General features: G+C 34.3%; 1 protein-coding gene across 1 annotated transcript in view; it reads right to left on the bottom strand.

Annotated features, from left to right (window-relative positions):
• ccdc178 (coiled-coil domain containing 178) overlaps positions 1-18,654 on the bottom strand; it is a 42,211-nt gene that overhangs the window by 13,272 nt on the left and 10,285 nt on the right. Inside the window, exons 10-17 of the mRNA XM_073831130.1 lie at positions 17,688-17,824; positions 14,969-15,152; positions 14,037-14,099; positions 13,748-13,909; positions 13,480-13,593; positions 13,183-13,328; positions 11,792-11,951; positions 3,427-3,576 (exon numbers count right to left, since the gene is read on the bottom strand). Coding sequence (XP_073687231.1) covers positions 3,427-3,576; positions 11,792-11,951; positions 13,183-13,328; positions 13,480-13,593; positions 13,748-13,909; positions 14,037-14,099; positions 14,969-15,152; positions 17,688-17,824 — 1,116 coding nt within the window. The remainder of the gene's footprint in view (positions 1-3,426; positions 3,577-11,791; positions 11,952-13,182; positions 13,329-13,479; positions 13,594-13,747; positions 13,910-14,036; positions 14,100-14,968; positions 15,153-17,687; positions 17,825-18,654) is intronic.

Here is an 18,654-nt window from a genome sequence, read left to right as displayed (position 1 = left end):
TTTGTGTGATAGTTAAATATATTCAAAATACGCTTCAAACTAAATATATATGTATTTTGTCCTTTCATTTTTCCTTTATTCTTTCTGTTGTTTCCTCTCAGTCAACATCCGACTGAATGGCTCATTATGCGGCTCATTATGCAGGTCTTTGTCTTCTCAGGTGTAAATCACAGCATTATTCATGATGATTCACGCCTTCTCGCATACAGCCACTCTAAACAAAAAGTGTCTTCAAAAATTTAAATCTATATACTGTTTTGTGAAAACAAGTGAACTAGATGATTTTCACATCATTTGGTAGAAAAAAACCAAGCCTACCACATCCAATTCTCGAAAGTCCCGAGAATAAATATTCTGTATGTGTTAGATGACCTTATTTCAGTGACTTCAAAAATTTAGTTTTTCAAAATGCACGCATAAACATTGTTTTCTCAAAAACTTAAAAGTGTACATTCATGTTGCTTACATATTTTTGTAGTCCAATTTATGCTAAATACAATGTATTTAGATTTAGGATATTAATATGTTTTTAACATACTGAAAAAAGCACAAATGTCAAGGCATGTCAAAACTTCTTCAGGGCCCCAAAACACCCCCGGGCCCCAGAGGGTTAAAGATTCACATGACGAGTTGTTGCGCAATAACTTAAGCAAATAAGATGGTAATTCAGGCCGAATAATGTGAATATGCATGAATAGCCATGAATTTGAGCAAAGCAACGTATTTTGACAACTTTAAAGGCGATTTTCGCAACATTAGATTTTTTTTGGCAAATTTATTCAAGCGAACAGAATACATAGAAGGTCAATGCAAGATGGAAATAGATGTGATTTGCACAGGGCAATGCGATTAGTCGTGATTTCACAATGGTCATGAATTTGCGCCCGGTGATGCAAATAGATGCTAATTCGCACTGGGCCACACGAGTAGACATGAATTGGTTGATGCAATATTTTACTTCAGCGCAAGTTAAAAATTTAATTGGACAACTTTAAAGGTGATTTTCGCAACATTTGATTTTTTGCAAATTTATTCACATGATCAGCATACATACAAAGTCAATGCGTGTTTTGCACAGGGCAATGCAAATAGACATGAATGTGGTCCGGGCGGTGTGAATAGGCATGCCAGGTGATGTGAATAGCTGCAAATTCGTAATTTCACAACGGTCAACGTGACTTCGCACTGGGTGATGCGAATAGACGTGAATTGGGTGATGCAATAGCCACAAACATGCAATATTTAACTTCGGCGCAACTTTGAAGGCGATTTTCACAACATTACATTTTTTGCAAATTTATTTACATGAGCAGAATACATACAAAGTCAATGCAAGACCTGAATAGATGCGATTTGCACGGGGCGACACGAATAGATGTGATTTGCGCAGGGCAATGCAAATAGACGTGAATTTGGTCTGGGCGATGCAAATAGACGTGAATTTGGTCTGGGCAATGCAAATAGACGTGAATTTGGTCTGGGCGATGCAAATAGACGTGAATTTGGTCTGGGCGATGCAAATAGACGTGAATTTGGTCTGGGCGATGCAAATAGACGTGAATTTGGTCTGGGCGATGCAAATAGACGTGAATTTGGTCTGGGCGATGCAAATAGACGTGAATTTGGTCTGGGCGATGCAAATAGACGTGAATTTGGTCTGGGCGATGCAAATAGACGTGAATTTGGTCTGGGCAATGCAAATAGACGTGAATTTGGTCTGGGCAATGCAAATAGACGTGAATTTGGTCTGGGCGATGCAAATAGGCGTGCCGGGTGACGTGAATAGTTTGCGCCGGACAACACACATAGTCGCGATTTCACATTGGTCGACATGTATTGGCACCGGGTGATGCAAAAAAATCAGGTCAGGCGACGCGAATAAGCGTGCCACACAAAATAAATAGATGTGAATTTGTGCCGAGCGTCAAAAATAGCTGCAAATTCGCATTTGGCGACACAAATAGTCGTCATGGTCGATGTGAATTTGCGTCTGGCGATGTGAATAGATGCTAATTCATGCCGGGCGACACAAAAAATTTGCATGATGAGTTGTCGCGCAAACCAATCAGCAAATAATTTATTGACACATCCGGTTGTATCAAAAAATGAAGGAAAGCATTATGAGATGATTTAATTTGTGTGACGCACGAAAAACATCCTGCGAGTAATGCAGAGCAATAATGCGATGAGAATATTTGCTTCACGTTTGGTGTGCACAGCATAAGATATTTTTGATGAAATTAGAGTGCTTTCTTAGCAACGCAACAGACACGTTCAAGGCCCAGAAAGGTAGTAAGGATAGTTAAAATAGTCCATGTGACATCAGTGGTACAACCGTATTGTTATAAAGCTACGATAATACTTTTTGTGTGCAAAGAAAACGAAAATATTTTCGTTTTCTTTGTGCACAAAAAGTATTTTTGTAGCTTTACAAAAGTATGGTTGTACCACTGATGTCAAATGGACTATTTTAAAAATGTTCTTACTACCTTTCTGGGCCTTGAACATGTTAATTGCGTTGCTGTCTATGCAGGGTCAGAAAACTCAGATTTCATCAAAAATATTTTAATTTGTGTTCCTAAGATGAACAGTCTCACAAGTTTGGAATGACATGAGGGTGAGTAATTAAAGACAAAATTTAATTTTTTTGGTGAACTATCCCTAGTTTATTTGTTTTTTAGTTTTTAAATTTAAAATTAGGCCTGAATATTTCCTGAGTAATTTCTTTTTTTTACATTCTGATCAATCTATCAGTACGTTAGGCCAACGGCAAATGAGAAACCTGTTTGAAAACAGTCATTATGTTTCACACTTGAGCTTTAAGCTCTCACTGTAAACACCGGCACCTGAAAACATCTTTACAGTGATAAGTGTTTGTTGCTATACCAATACACACAGCCACGTATACAGTGCTGTTTGGAAATGACTAATGCACTGCAGTCCATAGGTACACACTACACTTGCACACTGCAGCGTTGATGAATACCAGCGAAACCACCCATCCTTTAGTGATGGACGTACGTGTCATATTAGCATTTTCCCAAACGTTCCTGAGATGCTGGTTCTTGAGAGCGTTTGCATCTGCCATGTGCCTGTTTCCACTCGCTGCCATGTGAGATGGAATAAACACACATGCACGCCAGAGCAACGCTGTCATGAAGCTTATCTCATCGTGATTAGATTACTGCAGTGGCCTCCTAGCTGACTGCCCAACTAAAACCAACCACCTATGACAGGCTGCGTGGAGCACGCGAGCATACGCCAGTCCGCGCCAACCCCTCTCTCATCACTATTTTGCATGCCTGCTGTCTATCTCTGATGACAAAGATAGACAACCACATCATTCACACATGCAGAAAATAGCCCTGATGTATACACACATATGCAAGGAGACGCAGAGAAAGTGTTTGCGGTAATGAGAGTTACCTGCTTGTGGTCTTGGATATAGGCCTCTGCTCTGTTTCTTGTGTCAAAAACCCAAACAGCTTCTTGCCTGATGATCATCAGAGCTTTCTGCAGCTCTTGGTACTCTTGCGCTAACTTCAGATTGTCTTTTAGGGCTTCCTGTAGATTGACCTGGAACAGATTTGCACAGGATGTTCTCCATCAGCTTCTAGAGACTCTAACATGTATAATGAATCTTTAAAAGCTAAATCAAACACCTAAACCTTTGCGACTGAAGAATGAGCCCTATTTAAAGGAATAGTTCACCGCAAACCTATATGGTTTTCAAACTTACATTCAAGATTACATTTTGAAGACATGCAATTACAATACAATTAATTAGGACTGAAGCTTCATTAAATGAGACAAAAGCTGATTAAATGACTTAAGCACTGTATTTGAACTGTTCTGAAGCAATACAAGCTTTGTGTCAGGAACAGGCTGAAATTTAAGTTATTCACTGATAATCTTGCCCTTCAGTGGGCTGTTAACCTCTGTCGCCGGATCATTGAGTCAGCGAGTTGAACTTGAGAACTGGATTAGTCCGATTCATGAACAAATCATCCAGTTTTGTGAACCGAAACAACTGATTCATTAAAAACATCTGATTCAAAAGAATGATTAGTTCATGACTAGACATTGCAGGTTTTATCCTGAGGTTATATATGCATGTACAAAGTCAATTTAGGTTTGTTTCCCACTTTTATGATAAACTATCCACCTTATAAGTGTAAGAGTGGGCGAGGCTTAAACATTTTATTGGTCTGGCTTCCGGTGTCATCTACGTCCAGCTATTTTTACCTGTACAAAACAGCTTATTTTGCTGCTTGATACTGCAAATTGGTGTGTCCTACCATATTAGTTTAATGTATTATCTTAATTATGAACACACTGGTTTGTAGCGCAAACAAAAAACCATTGCTCATAGGCTTACATTAATGCTAAGGAAAAAGGTGGATAAAAATGTTTTTTTTTAAGTTGTAATTTCAATCTTTCTGCTTCATAGCTCCACTTTTACTTTAATGTGTTACTTGCTGTTTCTTGTAATTAATTGTAAAATTTACTAGCAATGAAAATTGTTTCTACACCACATTCCCAGTGTATTTCTATGGTACTTTTGCATCATTTGAACAAGCTGCAGATTGATTTCTCATTTACTTTTGGCAGACCTTTTACTTTATTATTTTATCAATATGCGCAATCCCTAGGAATCAAACCCACAACCTTGTGCTTTCATTTCACATTTCATTTTGGGAGTTGGTTGACAGTAATTGCAAAAAAATAGTTTGGAGAAAAACAGCATTTGAATTAGGTTTTATTTATATATTTTCAGTCTTTTTTTTATAATTTTAGCAAAGTTGCCGTGTGTGATTATCATTTTTATTCGTTTTTTATTTTAAAATATTACTATTTAGTTTAAAATTTTTATTGCAGTTTTAGTTTTAACTTCAAGTTAGTAATTTTAGGGCCTCCACTTAATGCAACTCATTCATCTAATATTTATCTTTTATTTTAGCCTTATTTAAATTATCAAAAATCTTTTAAATAATTCCAGTTTATTTAACAATAACAACCTTGAACAAAAGACATTTATTTTGATATTTTGTGCATGCAATGCAGTAACTTTCAATCATTTTTCAGTGTTGCTTAAATGATTAGTTCACCCCCATGTCATCTAAGATGTTCATGTCTTTCTTCAGTTGCGAAGAAATTAAGACTTTTAAGGAAAACATTCCAGATTTTTCTCCATATAGTGGACTTCAATGGGGATCAATGGGTTGAAGGTCCAAATTGCAGGTTCAATGCAGCTTTAAGGGGGTTTACATGATCCCAGCTGAGGAATAAGGGTCTTATCTAGCAAAATGATTGGTCATTATCTTAAAAAAATAGTGTATATGTATAAACTTTTTAACCACAAATGTTCGTCATGCACTAGCTCGACTTCACGCATTACAAAATCTGTAAGTACTGAAAGTACTGACCTAGTGTTTACAAAGTGAAAGCGCAAAGAAAGTCAAATGCTCTTTATAAAACAAGGTAAAACAACAATGTTGGACGACACAGATGAAGAACTAACCACGGATGACCTTTCCAACGTGATGACACAATAAAAAATTAAAAATAATTTTTTATAGAAAATGGTGAAATGTTTCACCAGATAAGCCCTTTTTCCTCAGCTGGGATCGAGTAGAGCCCTTTTGAAGCTGCACTAAAACTGCAATTTGGACCCTTAACCCATTGGCCATCATTTAAGTCCTCTATATGGAAAAAAAATCCTAGAATGTTTTCGACTAAAGAAACAACTTGCATTGATTTCCAATTTACATTTGGCAGACCTTTTATCCAAAATAACTACTTTAATTATTTTATCAATATGTGCAATCCGTAGGAATCAAACACACAACTTTTTATTTCACATTTCATTTTGGGACCAGTTGGTTGACAGTAATTGCAAAAAAAAAAAAATAATAATAATAATAATATTTTGGAGGAAAACAGCATTTGAATTAGATTTTATTTATTATTTTTAATTTTAATAACTATGATAATTTTAGCAAAGTTGCCGTGTGCATTTATAATTTAGTTTAAATTTAGTTTAAATTTTTATTTCAGTTTTAGTTCTTGTTTAATTCGAGTTAGTAATTTTAGGGCTTCAAAACCTAATTCAAATGCTGTTGTTCTCCAAACTATTATTATTTTTTTTTTTTGCAATTTCTGTCAACCAACTGGTCCCAAATTGAAATGTGAAATGAAAGCACAAGGTTGTGGGTTTGATCAAAATTTCCTAATAGTTTCGTGTCTTTCATGTTGTTTCATGTCACAAAGAAATTACGATTTTTGAGGAAAACATTCCAGATTTTTCTCCATATAGTGGACTTCAATGGGTTGAAGATCCAAAATGCAGTTTCACTGCAGCTTCAAGGGGGTTTTCATGATCCCAGCCGTGGAATAAGGGTCTTATCTAGCAAAGTGATCTGTCAATTTCTAAATAAATTTAAACTTCTATACTTTCTAACCACAAATGCTCATCACGCATAGACAGAAGCATCAACCTAGTGTTTACAAAGCGAACGTGCAACATCAATGTTGCATTCAACAATGTTGGATGATTTTGAAGTTGGAGGAGAAAATGAGATACACAAGTACACAGTACACAGATGAAGAACTAAGCGTGTGATTACGTCATGCGTGAAGTAACGGACGCACATCACAGAGCTCGTGAAAAATGAGTAAAAGTATATAAATTTTTTATTTAAAAAAAAAATTGTCTATACATAAGACCCTTATTCCTCAGCTGGGATTGTGTAGAGCCCTTTGAAGCTGCATTGAAACTGCAATTTGAACCTTCAACCCATTGAACCATTGAAGTCCACTCAAAATCTAGTTGAAAATTTATTTGCTTAAATTGAAGAAAGAAAGACCTGGGGGTGAGGAAATTATGAGGAAATTTTCAATTGTCATCAACAGTGTTTGCACGTATTTTTATTTATTTTTTGTATTTTGCTTGTTTTACACTAAAACGAATCCTCTTTGAATGCAGTAACTCTAGTAATCATACAGCACTTGCGGAAGTACTGTATGTAAACAAATTACAATAAATAACCATCTGATTTGCTTGTCTCCACAATCTCCACAACCCTGTGTCAGCATCGGACACGTGGAGAAAGAGAGAGAGAGAGAAAGAGTGAGAGAGTGCTATGGAAAGAAGGATGGAGAGAGAAAGAGAAGAACATTTTCTGCTCTACCTGAGAATAAGGAATAATGAAGTGTGTCTGGGCAGTAAAACGACCCAGCGCTAAACTGATGAGTTTAACCCAGCACCGAGAGTGGCAGTAAACATGACAAATGCCGGCTATTGATTTAAAGCTTAATTACTGCATGCAGTGCTGACAAAACCCGTCTGATGCACCTCTGAAATGTAAATGGGACAAATTACACTTCATTGGCCATAAGAAACTGATGGTGTCTGCACTTTGCATCCTACTGCTTTTCTACTCACTGAGCGTCTGACTTCATCAAGTAAACAAGCTACATGAGAATATGATGAGGGGAGAGAAAAAAAAAAACCCAATTCAGCTTGTGAGGAAGTCACAGCGGAGTGTGTCCGTAAGTGCAAGTTACATTTAACGCATCTCGACTGATCGTGTAAGGAAATGCACAAGTGTTTAAAACGCTTGCAATTGTCACGAGGTTATAATCCGTGCTGTAAGTCAACACAAAAACTCTGTTTACATGCTTTATTCACATTCCTGGTCTTACGATAAGTTATAATTTGATGCTTCACATTGCCTTTTTTCAATGAATATGCAGCTGCACTCAGAAATATGTTACGCTATAAAAATAAAATGGGTTGTAAACATATTTATAAGCATATCTTTGACATTGACCTTAATGCAGACAGCAATGCAAAGGTCATGGCATTGATTTCCAAGGAATATGTGGACGAAGCTGTTGCTTTGGATAAAAATATCTGCCAAGCTCAAACTTAAGGATTTATATAAATGTTATTTATATATTTATTATAATGACAAAAGAAATATAAAGGTCTAAAATGAATATTTATTACTAAAATCTGAAAAAACAATTACATAAATAAAATCCAGATAGAACTAATAAAATAAATATGTTTTATTAATGTTATTTATATATTTATTATAATGGTAAAAGAAATGTACAACTAAAAAGCAAATCTGAAAAATCAACCATGAATAATAATCAACAAAAATAATAATAACATTAAATAAATTATAATTAATATAAATAAAATTAAATCGAAAAAAATTAGATAAATGGATTTATTTAATTAGCATATATTTCAAATCTAAAAATGAACCTATGAATAAAAACTAAATAAATAAATAAATAAAACCCAGATAGGACTAATAAAGATAAATGTATTTTTAAATGTTATTTATATAAATAGAATTCATATAAATATGTTAAATATGTTATTTATATATTTATAATAATGTGAAAAGAAATTTACAACTAAAAAGAAAATCTGAAAAATTAACCTATGGAAAAAAAAAAACATTTTTTAATATAAAATAAAAAATACAATGAATTATACAATCCCGATGGGTCTAATAAAGATAAATATATTTCTTTAATGTAAATAAAAATAAATATTTACAACTAAAAGGCAAATCTGAAATATCAACCTATGAATGAATAAAAAATAAATATAATATAATATATAAATAAAATAAAAGGAAAAAAAATTTTTGTATGACATTTTTTTTCTTAAAGTACCACCAAATTGTTCTTTTCTTAATAAATGTTCATCTTCATATTTTAAGCATAAACCTCACAAAAAAAAAAAATCAATCAATCAATAAAAAACAATACAATTCAATATTTTTTAAACAAAAATAAATAAAATAAATTAGGTAATTGTGATAAATTAAGAAATAAGAAAAAGTCATATAGTGCGACGCAGTGTAAGAATGTAAAAGATAAATTTCAGTTAGATCAATCTTAATTGTGACAATTGAAGTTTTGCAATATTGGAAGTTGCAATCCGGCAATAAAGTCCAAATTATGGTTTTATTTTAAAATGTTCACTTTCATATAATCATGCCTCCAATGAACAAATCAAGAATAAAAAATCAGTGTAAGCACAAAACAAAAGGCTTTTTCTAATAAGCATGCCCCTCTCATCTAAAACACATGATGCTGCGGTCGTCATCCGGTGTTGTGCGTCACTATCCATATTTCCTATGTTCATTAACATCTCATGACTGTGACGTCCCAACGATGCGCCTCAGGTCAGTCGAAGGCACTCTGACACAATCTCTCTTTGTTGGAAATGTTAAAGTCGAAACGTTTCTGTTGGGCGATGAATCTTTGTGCTGCTTTATTGTTTCCTGTGAGAAGTCTAAAGAGACTCTCTGCTCTGCTGCCCTGCAGCAAGTTAATGGCAGACTGGCTCTATGAGGGAGGACTTTTAATTCGGCTCCTGTCTCGCACCAACAACTTGTTTGGAGTTTGCTGCTTCTGCGCGCATGGCGGATTAAGCCCCATTGCCTTTTCTTGTTTTGAACTAATGCATTCTTGATCACCGTTTAATGAAACTATATACCACATGGCGATTTCACATTAGATAAGCCATGTGAGACTTTCATCAGGCGCCGGGCTCTGACTGAGGCCATAATCCCGAAACTCAACTCCCCCAATAAATAGCTTTTCCCTCCGAAAATGAAGTGATAATACGTGGGTTTCATGCAAAACATAACATATTATCTCTGACAGAAAATTATAAGAGCTTTCATCAAATTATTAGACGAGGTGTGATACCGAGTGGCGGATATTCCAGAGCAAAGGTGCTTGAAACATTAGGGATTTCATTTGTGGCTAGCAGAAGACACACAAACAGATGATATTAATGGACTGATTGTGTTTTAAAACATAAACCTTGTTCGGGATGTAAAAGTCTTTACAAATCGTCTGAAATCACAGAAATCTGCAAGTTTAACGGGATGTTTGGTCCAAGAAAAGACATTTTAATTACAAATGTATAGACTCAGCTGTTAAACTGTCAACTTGAGATTTGAATCTGTGGTGAATGGTACAAAAAAGGTCTTTAAAGACACTCTGTGGTTGTTTTTTATGTATTTACACACTCGTGCCGTCAAACTGTTGTATAAATGCAATATCACACTCGTAGCCGTGCGATATCATGGCCGAATCACAGATGTGCCGTTATACAGCCAAGTATACATACACCTCCAAAATAAGAGGTCATACAAATGTTATTTTTTATTTAGTACTGACCTAAATAAGATACTTCACGTAAAAGACGTTTACACGTATTCCACAAGAGAAAATAATAGTTGAATGTTTAAAAATGAACAGTTTTCATACACTTGATTCTTATTGCTGTGTTGTTACCTGAATGATCCACAGCTGTGTTTTTTTGTTTTGTTTGTTTGTTTAGTTCATAAATCCCTTGTTTGTCCTGAACAGTTAAACTGCCTGCATTTCTTCAGAAAAATCGTTCAGGTCCCACAATTTTTTTTTTATTTTTTAGCATTTTTGTGTATTTGAACCCTTTCCAACAATGACTGTATGATTTTCAGATCCATCTTTTGACACTGAGGACAACTGAGGGACTCATATGCAACTATTACAGAAGGTTTCAGAAAGAAAATCCATGCATTAAGAGCAGGGGGTGAAAACTTTTGAACAGAATGATGTTGTGTACATTTTTCTTATTTTGCTTAAATATCATATTTTTTTTTTCATTTAGTTCTGCTCTTCAAAAGCTACAGAAGATACTTACATGTTTTCCAGAAGACAAAATAAGTTAAATTTACCCTGACTTTCAAATTCAAAAAGTTTTCACACCCTGGCTCCGAATGCATATTTTTTTCTTCTGGAGCGTCAGTGAGTGTTTGAACCTTCTGTAATAGTTGCATTTGAGTCCCTCAGTTGTCCTCAGTGCGAAAAGATGGGTCTTAAAATCATACAGTCATTATTGGATAGGGTTCAAATACACAAAAATGCTAAAAAAAAAAAAAAACTAAGAATATGTGGGACCTGAAGAATTTTTCTGAAGAAAAGCAGGCAGTTTAACTGTTCAGGACAAACAATGGACTCATGAAAACACAGCTGTGGATCATTCAGGTAACAACACAGTATTAAGAATCAAGCGTATGTAAACTTTTGAACAGGGTCATTCTTATAAATTCAGCTATTATTTTCTCTTGTTGACTGTAAACATCTTTTATGTGAAATATCTCATTCAGGTCAGTGCTAGATAAAAAATAACATGCATTTTGTATGATCCCTCTTATTTTGGTAAAATAATTAACATTTTGTAGATTCTGCAAGCTGTATGTAAACTTTTGAACTCACCTGTACATTAATATCGTACTTTTCCAAATGTATGAAAATATATGTGTGCTATAACCACATTTTATGTGCATAAACCTGCGAATATTAATAACATAAAGCTGCTGTCAACACAACAATCTAAAGGTAGATAATACTGGACAAACGTTTTTCTGTTACATATGTTTTGTTCTCAGTGTCTTGAAAATCATTTGGTATCACTGGGTATTCCACAAAAATGACACGGTGCATCATCATACAAAGGAAATCTAAATATTTATAAAGGTAATTTCAGCTAGAATGGTGATTGGAGCAGATCAAATCCCCTAACCTATCAAATGCACTCATGCTCGTTCGGCTTCAGCTGATCTGTTTTCTGATATGTAAAGAAAACATTTGTTAACCTGGATTATAAGTATTTAAATAGCAAAGCTGATCTAGGATCAGCCCATATAGGAAACCCAGACAAAGTAATCTTGACATAAATGTAAATATGAAAGAAAGGGCTCTTAACCTCTGTGTCCTTCATGACAGCCCGGCGTTGAGTGAACAGTGCTGAGTGAATCTGTGCGTGATGAGACTTCCTCTGTTCGCAGGAAGCTATATCCCTGTGCACGTTATCCATCACTACTGTGGCTGTCCCATGTTTGAACGCCATAGTGTTTGATAAACCCCTGAAACAGACAACAAATAAAATCAAGCATGGATGTTTAATATGCAGTTAAGGATAAAAGTTTACATACACCTTGCAGAATCTGCAAAATGTTAATTATTTTAGCAAAATAAGAGGGATCATGCAAAATGCATTTTATTTTTATTTAGTACTGACCTGAATTAAATATTTCACGTAAAAAAGACGTTTTTATATAGTTCACAAGAGAAAATAATAGTAGAATTTATAAAAAATGACCCTTTTCAAAAGTTGATTCTTAATACTGTGCTGTTACCTGAATGATCCACAGCTGTGTTTTTTTGTTCAGTGATAGTTGTTAATGAGTCTCTTGTTTGTCCTGAACAGTTAAACTGCCCACTTTTCTATAGATCCTTCAGGTCCCACAAATTATTTAGCATTTTATATATTTGAACCCTTTCCAACAATGATTGTGTATGATTTTGAGATCCATCTTTTCACACTGAGGACAACTGAATGAATCAAGGTTTAAACGCTCACTGATGCTCCAGAAGGAAAAATTATGCATTAAGAGCCGGGGGTGAAAACTTTTGAACAGAATAAAGATGTGTACATTTTTCTTATTTTGTTTAAATACCATATTTTTTTTATTTATTACTGCCCTTCAGAAACTACAGAAGATACCTACATGTTTCCCAGAAAACAAAATAAGTTAAATTTACCCTGATATTTAAATTCAAAAAGTTTTCACCCCCCCAGCTCTTAATGCATTGTGTTTGCTTCTGGAGCATCAGTGAGCATTTAGACCTTCTGTAATAGTCGCATATAAGTCCTTCAGTTGTCCTCAGCGATCAAAATCATATAGTCATTGTTGGAAAGGGTTCAAATACACATAAATGCTAAAAAAAAAAAAAAAGAATTTGGGCGACCTGAAGGATTTTTCTGAAGAACAGCAGGCAGTTTAGCTGTTCAGGACAAACAAAGGACTCATGAACAACTATCACTGAAAAAAAAAACAGTTGTGGATCATAACAGCACAGTATTTAGAATCAAGCGTATGGAAACTTTTGAATGGGGTCATTTTTATAAAGTGAACTATTATTTTTTCTTGTGGAATAGAGTGAAATAAAATCAAATAAAATAACATGTATTTTGTATGATCCTTCTTATTTTGGTAAAATAATTAACATTTTGCAGATTCTGCAAGGTGTATCTAAACTTTTGACCTCAACCGTATATATGGTCAGACATATATTGTGTACAGTTTTTCTTACTGTAGCTCCGCTATAATGTCTGGCATAGTGCTGATGGTTTGCTCCATGTTGTCTGATTCTTGTTTTAACTCTTGAGACTTTATGTCGAAATTTTTGATGCGGTTTGAAATCTCCTCATACCTCAATAACACAATACTAAGGTTTTCCTAATAGCAAATAAATAACATACAGTAATTAAATAAATACATGTGCAATTATTTAACCTTTTAAGTGCAAATCTTCAATATTGTTGGATATGTAAGATCATACTGGAATATAAAATAATATAAAAAAATAATAGTATAATTTTATTTTTACCTTCACAGAATTGAAACATTCCTGATAGTGTTTCTTTTTCTCCTCAAAATCATCAGAGAGACTTCTGTGTGCAGTGTGCATGTCACTTAGTTTTGCTTTTAAGTTTTCAATTGTCTGAGAAAAAACAAAAAGGGTTAATATAAAACGAGATAACTTCAACTGGTAACTTCAGCCAGGCTTATTTAACTCAGTAATAACTTCACTGGGCCTTACAGAATCAATACTGACCCTATTTACTTGCCCTATTCATCATCAAATCCAAATTTACCTCAGATTTTTCTGTATATGTCTGTCTCAGTTGCTCCACCTCAATCTCCAGTTGAGTGGTTGTAGACAAAGCGTCTTCATACTTTTTCTCCAGCTCACCTTTCACCCTCTCGCAATCTGTTTGTTCACGATTATATTCGGCTGCCTCTGCGTCCCTATTACCCTGAACATAAAACATGCAGTCAATTACAATATATCACTACCAAACATGAACAGACACAGAAAGACACACAAACTAGTGCAACACTTGGCATTGCTTAATCAATTATCATTGAAATGTCAGGTTTTACCTTGAGAATATCTAATGTGGTCATTTCAGTCATTATCAGGCTCTTCATTTTGTCTGTTTCTTTCTGCCAATTAAAAAGAAAAGATATTAAAATAGCATCACCTGATTAGGAAACAAAACATGGCAAACAAGATGAAACAAAAATAAAAAAAATCAACAAAATCCAAAGCAGGTCAGAAATGACTATTTTAATATTCTATAAACATATGTGACCCTGGACCACAAAACCAGTCATAAGGTTAAATTTGACAAAACTGAGATTTATACATCATATGAAAGCTCAATAAATAAGCTTTCTATTGATGTATGGTTTGTTAGGATAGGGTAATATTTGGCCGAGATACAACTATTTGAAATCAGAAATCTGAGGATGCAAAAAAAATCAAAAAGACTGAGAAAATCACCTTTAAAGTTGTCCAAATTAGGTTCTTAACAATGCATATTACAAATCAAAAATTACATTTTGATATGTTTACAGTAGGAATTTTACAAAAAATCTTCATGGAACATGAACTTAACTTAATTTCTTAATGATTTTTGGCATAAAAGAAAAATCAAAAATTTTGACCCATGCAATGTATTTTTGGCTATTGCTACAAATATACCCCAGCGACTTAAGACTGGTTTTGTGGTCCAGGGTCACATATTATCTTAAAGGGATAGTTCATCCAAAAATGAAAATTCTGACATTAAAGGTCTTACAGGCTTGGAATGATATGAAGGTGTGTAATAATGACAGAATTTTTGGGTGAACTATCCTTTAAATTTGTAGTCTGGAGAACCTTTTTCCACTACAAAGAACCTTTAGAAGTGGAAAAGGTTTTATGGATGTTGAAGGTTCTTCATGCAACTACATATGCCAAAAAAAGAACCTTTATTTCTTTGAGTGTTGACAAATTGCTTAAATTCTCAATGGGGCAGGTGTCCTCTTACCCTGTTCTTTAGCTCCTCCAGAAAGGTTTGGCGCTCTAGGCGGTCCAGCTTGGCTTTGGTTTCCGAGTGAACAGCAGACACCTGGTCAAACTCGGCTTTGACTGGTTTCCACTGCTTCTCGCTTAAACTGATCTTCTGCAGGACATGCTCACGATCCATCAGTAGCTTTCTCACAGCCTGTTCACTGGAACAAAACAGCCACAAACAACATCATAAAACACAGTCCGTCCCCCGAGATCCACACCACGATGTACAGCAGCCCGCTCACAAAAATGCTTACGCAGCATTCAGCAAATTTCACAACTGGAAATGAAAATGCTCTGAATACAGTATGTGATAATCCAACTGATAACACAGGATGTGCCAAATCAAAGATTAATTACTGGAATAGTTATGACATAATGCTTAAAGTTCAGTTCATAATGCATTACATTAACAAGCAGCCAGATTCTTGTATATGTATAATATGTTGTAATTTTGATAAATTTTTAAATGAATTTTCAATTTGTAGTATGAGTTTGTTATTTTTCTAGTTACTTACCTATAGTAACTAAGTATCAGCTTCTGAATCAGAAGTCCTGCACATTCACAGAATATAGCTCGCAAAATAAGGTGGATAAGGTATTTTTTGCGTGCTAAATCATTGTGCTAGTTCATGCTGCGGTGCTGCTTCACAGCATTTTAATTTCAGAAGCAACGCCACACACACCTACACATTTTTAATGAAGTGGAATTAGAGTTGTTGCATGATTTCATGACATGATCTGCGGAACACAGATTCCGTGTTGATAATTAAAGAATCCAGCACTCACACAACAGACCAATGAACCACAAGACATTTCCAGCACATTTCTCATGGTGTTGTCATTTGAGTCTTCATCTCCAACATGGAATCTAATGCTGATCCATAAGTTGGAAAGAGTCACTACTGTATATCCAGATTTTATTCCATGTCATAGTTTCTCACAATTCAACTAAACGGCAATACATGAACAGCAGTATTGGCTTGTGTGCGAAAACATATGGTCTTCATAGATCTTATGAAGGCAACGTCATTTGTTGTTGCCGTACCATGGACAATTTAGGGGAAGCAGCAACAGTGGATTGTTTTTCATTTGGATCGATTTCATTTTTTGCAGTTGCATGAAAAATCTTTGTCGTACTTCTGCTATCCGATAAAATTATGTTTTTGTGCTTCAAATTTGGACTGTATAGCAGGGTAATACTTAATACTAAAGGGACTATAAATATTTGTGACTCAAAACCAGTCATAATGTTTTATAATGAATTAATAAATAAGCTTTCCATTGATGTATGGTTTGTAAGGATAGGCCAATATTTGGCCAAGATACAACTGTTTTTGAAAATCTGGAATCTGAAAATGCAAAAAATTTGCATATTATTGCAATGCATATTACTAATCAAAAATTAAGTTTTGATATATTTATGGTAGAAATTTTACTTAAGATCTTTACTAAATATCCTAACGATTTTTGGCATAAAAGAAAAACGATCTTGACACATATAATGCATTTTTGGCTATTGCTACAAATATAGGAGTGCTACTTACGACTGGTTTTGTCCTGGAGTCAAAACCAGTTAAAATCAGTGTTGTTTTTGACAACCATCTTAGATTTAGTCTTAGTCTTAGTCTTTTGGACTAAAATGCTTATAGTTTTAGTCAAATTTTAGTCACTTCTATATGTGATAGTTTTAGTCCAATTTTAGTCGACGAAAAGTCAAAAAGGTTTTAGTCTAGTTTTAGTCGACGAAAAGTCAAAAAGGTTTTAGTCTAGTTTTAGTCGAAAAAGGAGAAAAAGTAGTCTTTTAACAAATTAATGTAGGTCAGTAAGTATTTTGCCGTTTGGTAGTGTCACTTGTAAGTTCTGAAAATAGCAGATCTATAGTTCAACACAATGTGAGCTTCCGGATCGACTATTTTCACCAATAATTACAATAATGAAGGAATGTTTTAAAACATAAAAGACAAACAAGGATGGAATGCTAAAACGGCTTGCCATACTAGTATAGCAAAGAGTATTTAATGCTAAAACGGCTTGCCATACCGGCAGATACGTTTTAGGTTTTGATTGGCATGCACAATAAGCAGAAATGTCATGCATTTTAAACGTCTGACGGACCACTAACATTTTCGTCTATTCTCGTCAACAAAAACTCACACACGTCTCGTCATGTTTTAGTCATCAACGAGCCATTTTTATCTCGTCATCGTCTCATTATCGTCATGAAAAAAAGTGGCGTCAACGAAATGATTTCGTCATCGTCATCGTTGACGAAAACAACACTGGTTAAAATATAACTAGGATTTTGCAATAAAATACTATATTCAGACTTTTACTGTGAAATAAATGCAGACTACACAGAACCTTTTTTGTCTAAATGATTCCATAAAGAACTTTTAACAGCTGAAGAACCTTTCTGTTTTTAAAAAAGTAAGAAAGATTTTAAAAACGTAAGAAAGAGATGGTTCTTTAAAGAACCTTTGACTGAATGGTTCTTTGTGGAACCAAAAATGGTTCTTCTATGGCATCGCTTGAAGAATCCTTCAAAGCACCTTTATTTTGAAGAGTGTATGCCATTTTCTGTCAGAACACAACAAATTACTGAAAGACACAGCTAATAATGACAATGACTAGTATCCAGGAATATACTTTAAATTTAAACTAAAATGTTGTGATATAAAGTTTATGGGACAAACCTTTGGTTGATCTTTCTCTTGTAGTCTTCAATTTCCAGTTTGTGCTCTTTGTTTTTGTCTCGCAGGGTCGATAAGTCACAGCGCTTTTGGTTTAAGTTTGCATCTAATTCAGACAACTTTTCATCACCTTCAAGTTTCTGAAAAACACAGTAAAGCCCATTATTTATATTTGTTTAGTAGATATATATGCTAATATTTGACTCTGAACCACAAAACCAGTAAATAGCACAGGTATATTTGTAGCAATAGTCAACAATACATTGTTTGGGTCAAAAATCGTTAGAATATTAAGTAAAGATCATGTTCCCTGAAAATATTTTGTAAAGTTCCGACTGTTAACATCAAACTCAATTTTTGTAATTCTTTAGTAATATGCATTGCTAAAAACTTAATTTGGACAACTTTAAAAGCGATTTTCTCAATATTTAGATCAGATTCCAGATTTTCAAAAACACTCTTAAAAATAAAGGTGCTTTAAAAGGTTCTTCAAGCAATGCCATAGAAGAACCATCTTTGGTTCCACAAATAACCATTCAGTCAAAGGTTCTTTAAGGGGAGACACTGCAGGCAAAAACACAGTTTTTTCATGCACCTGGCAAGTTTGAGATTTTGGGCTTTTTGATTTTTCATAAAGTGTTTTTTCAGACTAGTGGAGGGAAAACATCCAAAAGACACTGTTAAGTGTTTCTTTTATAGCACTTTATCTATTTGTGTCAATTACAATACATATTTTTAAAGGCCATTTTCTAAAAATTTGTTTCTTTTTTCCTACACTGAGCCAGAAATCTCCACTTCAGTAACACTTACACACACCAAACTTTACATTTTTATTCCTGTCTATATCATTTGTTCATATATAATTTAACAACGTTTTTAATTTTACAAAAAACGTTTTCTGCCTGTTCTAAGTATTTTCTGAATTATTTTGTGACAAAATGAGATACCCCAAATTCCTTCTGTAAAAACA

Source organism: Garra rufa, chromosome 24 (genome assembly GCF_049309525.1).
Source record: "Garra rufa chromosome 24, GarRuf1.0, whole genome shotgun sequence".
Lineage (NCBI taxonomy): Eukaryota > Metazoa > Chordata > Actinopteri > Cypriniformes > Cyprinidae > Garra > Garra rufa.
This window is presented reverse-complemented; position numbering and strand designations above follow the sequence as displayed.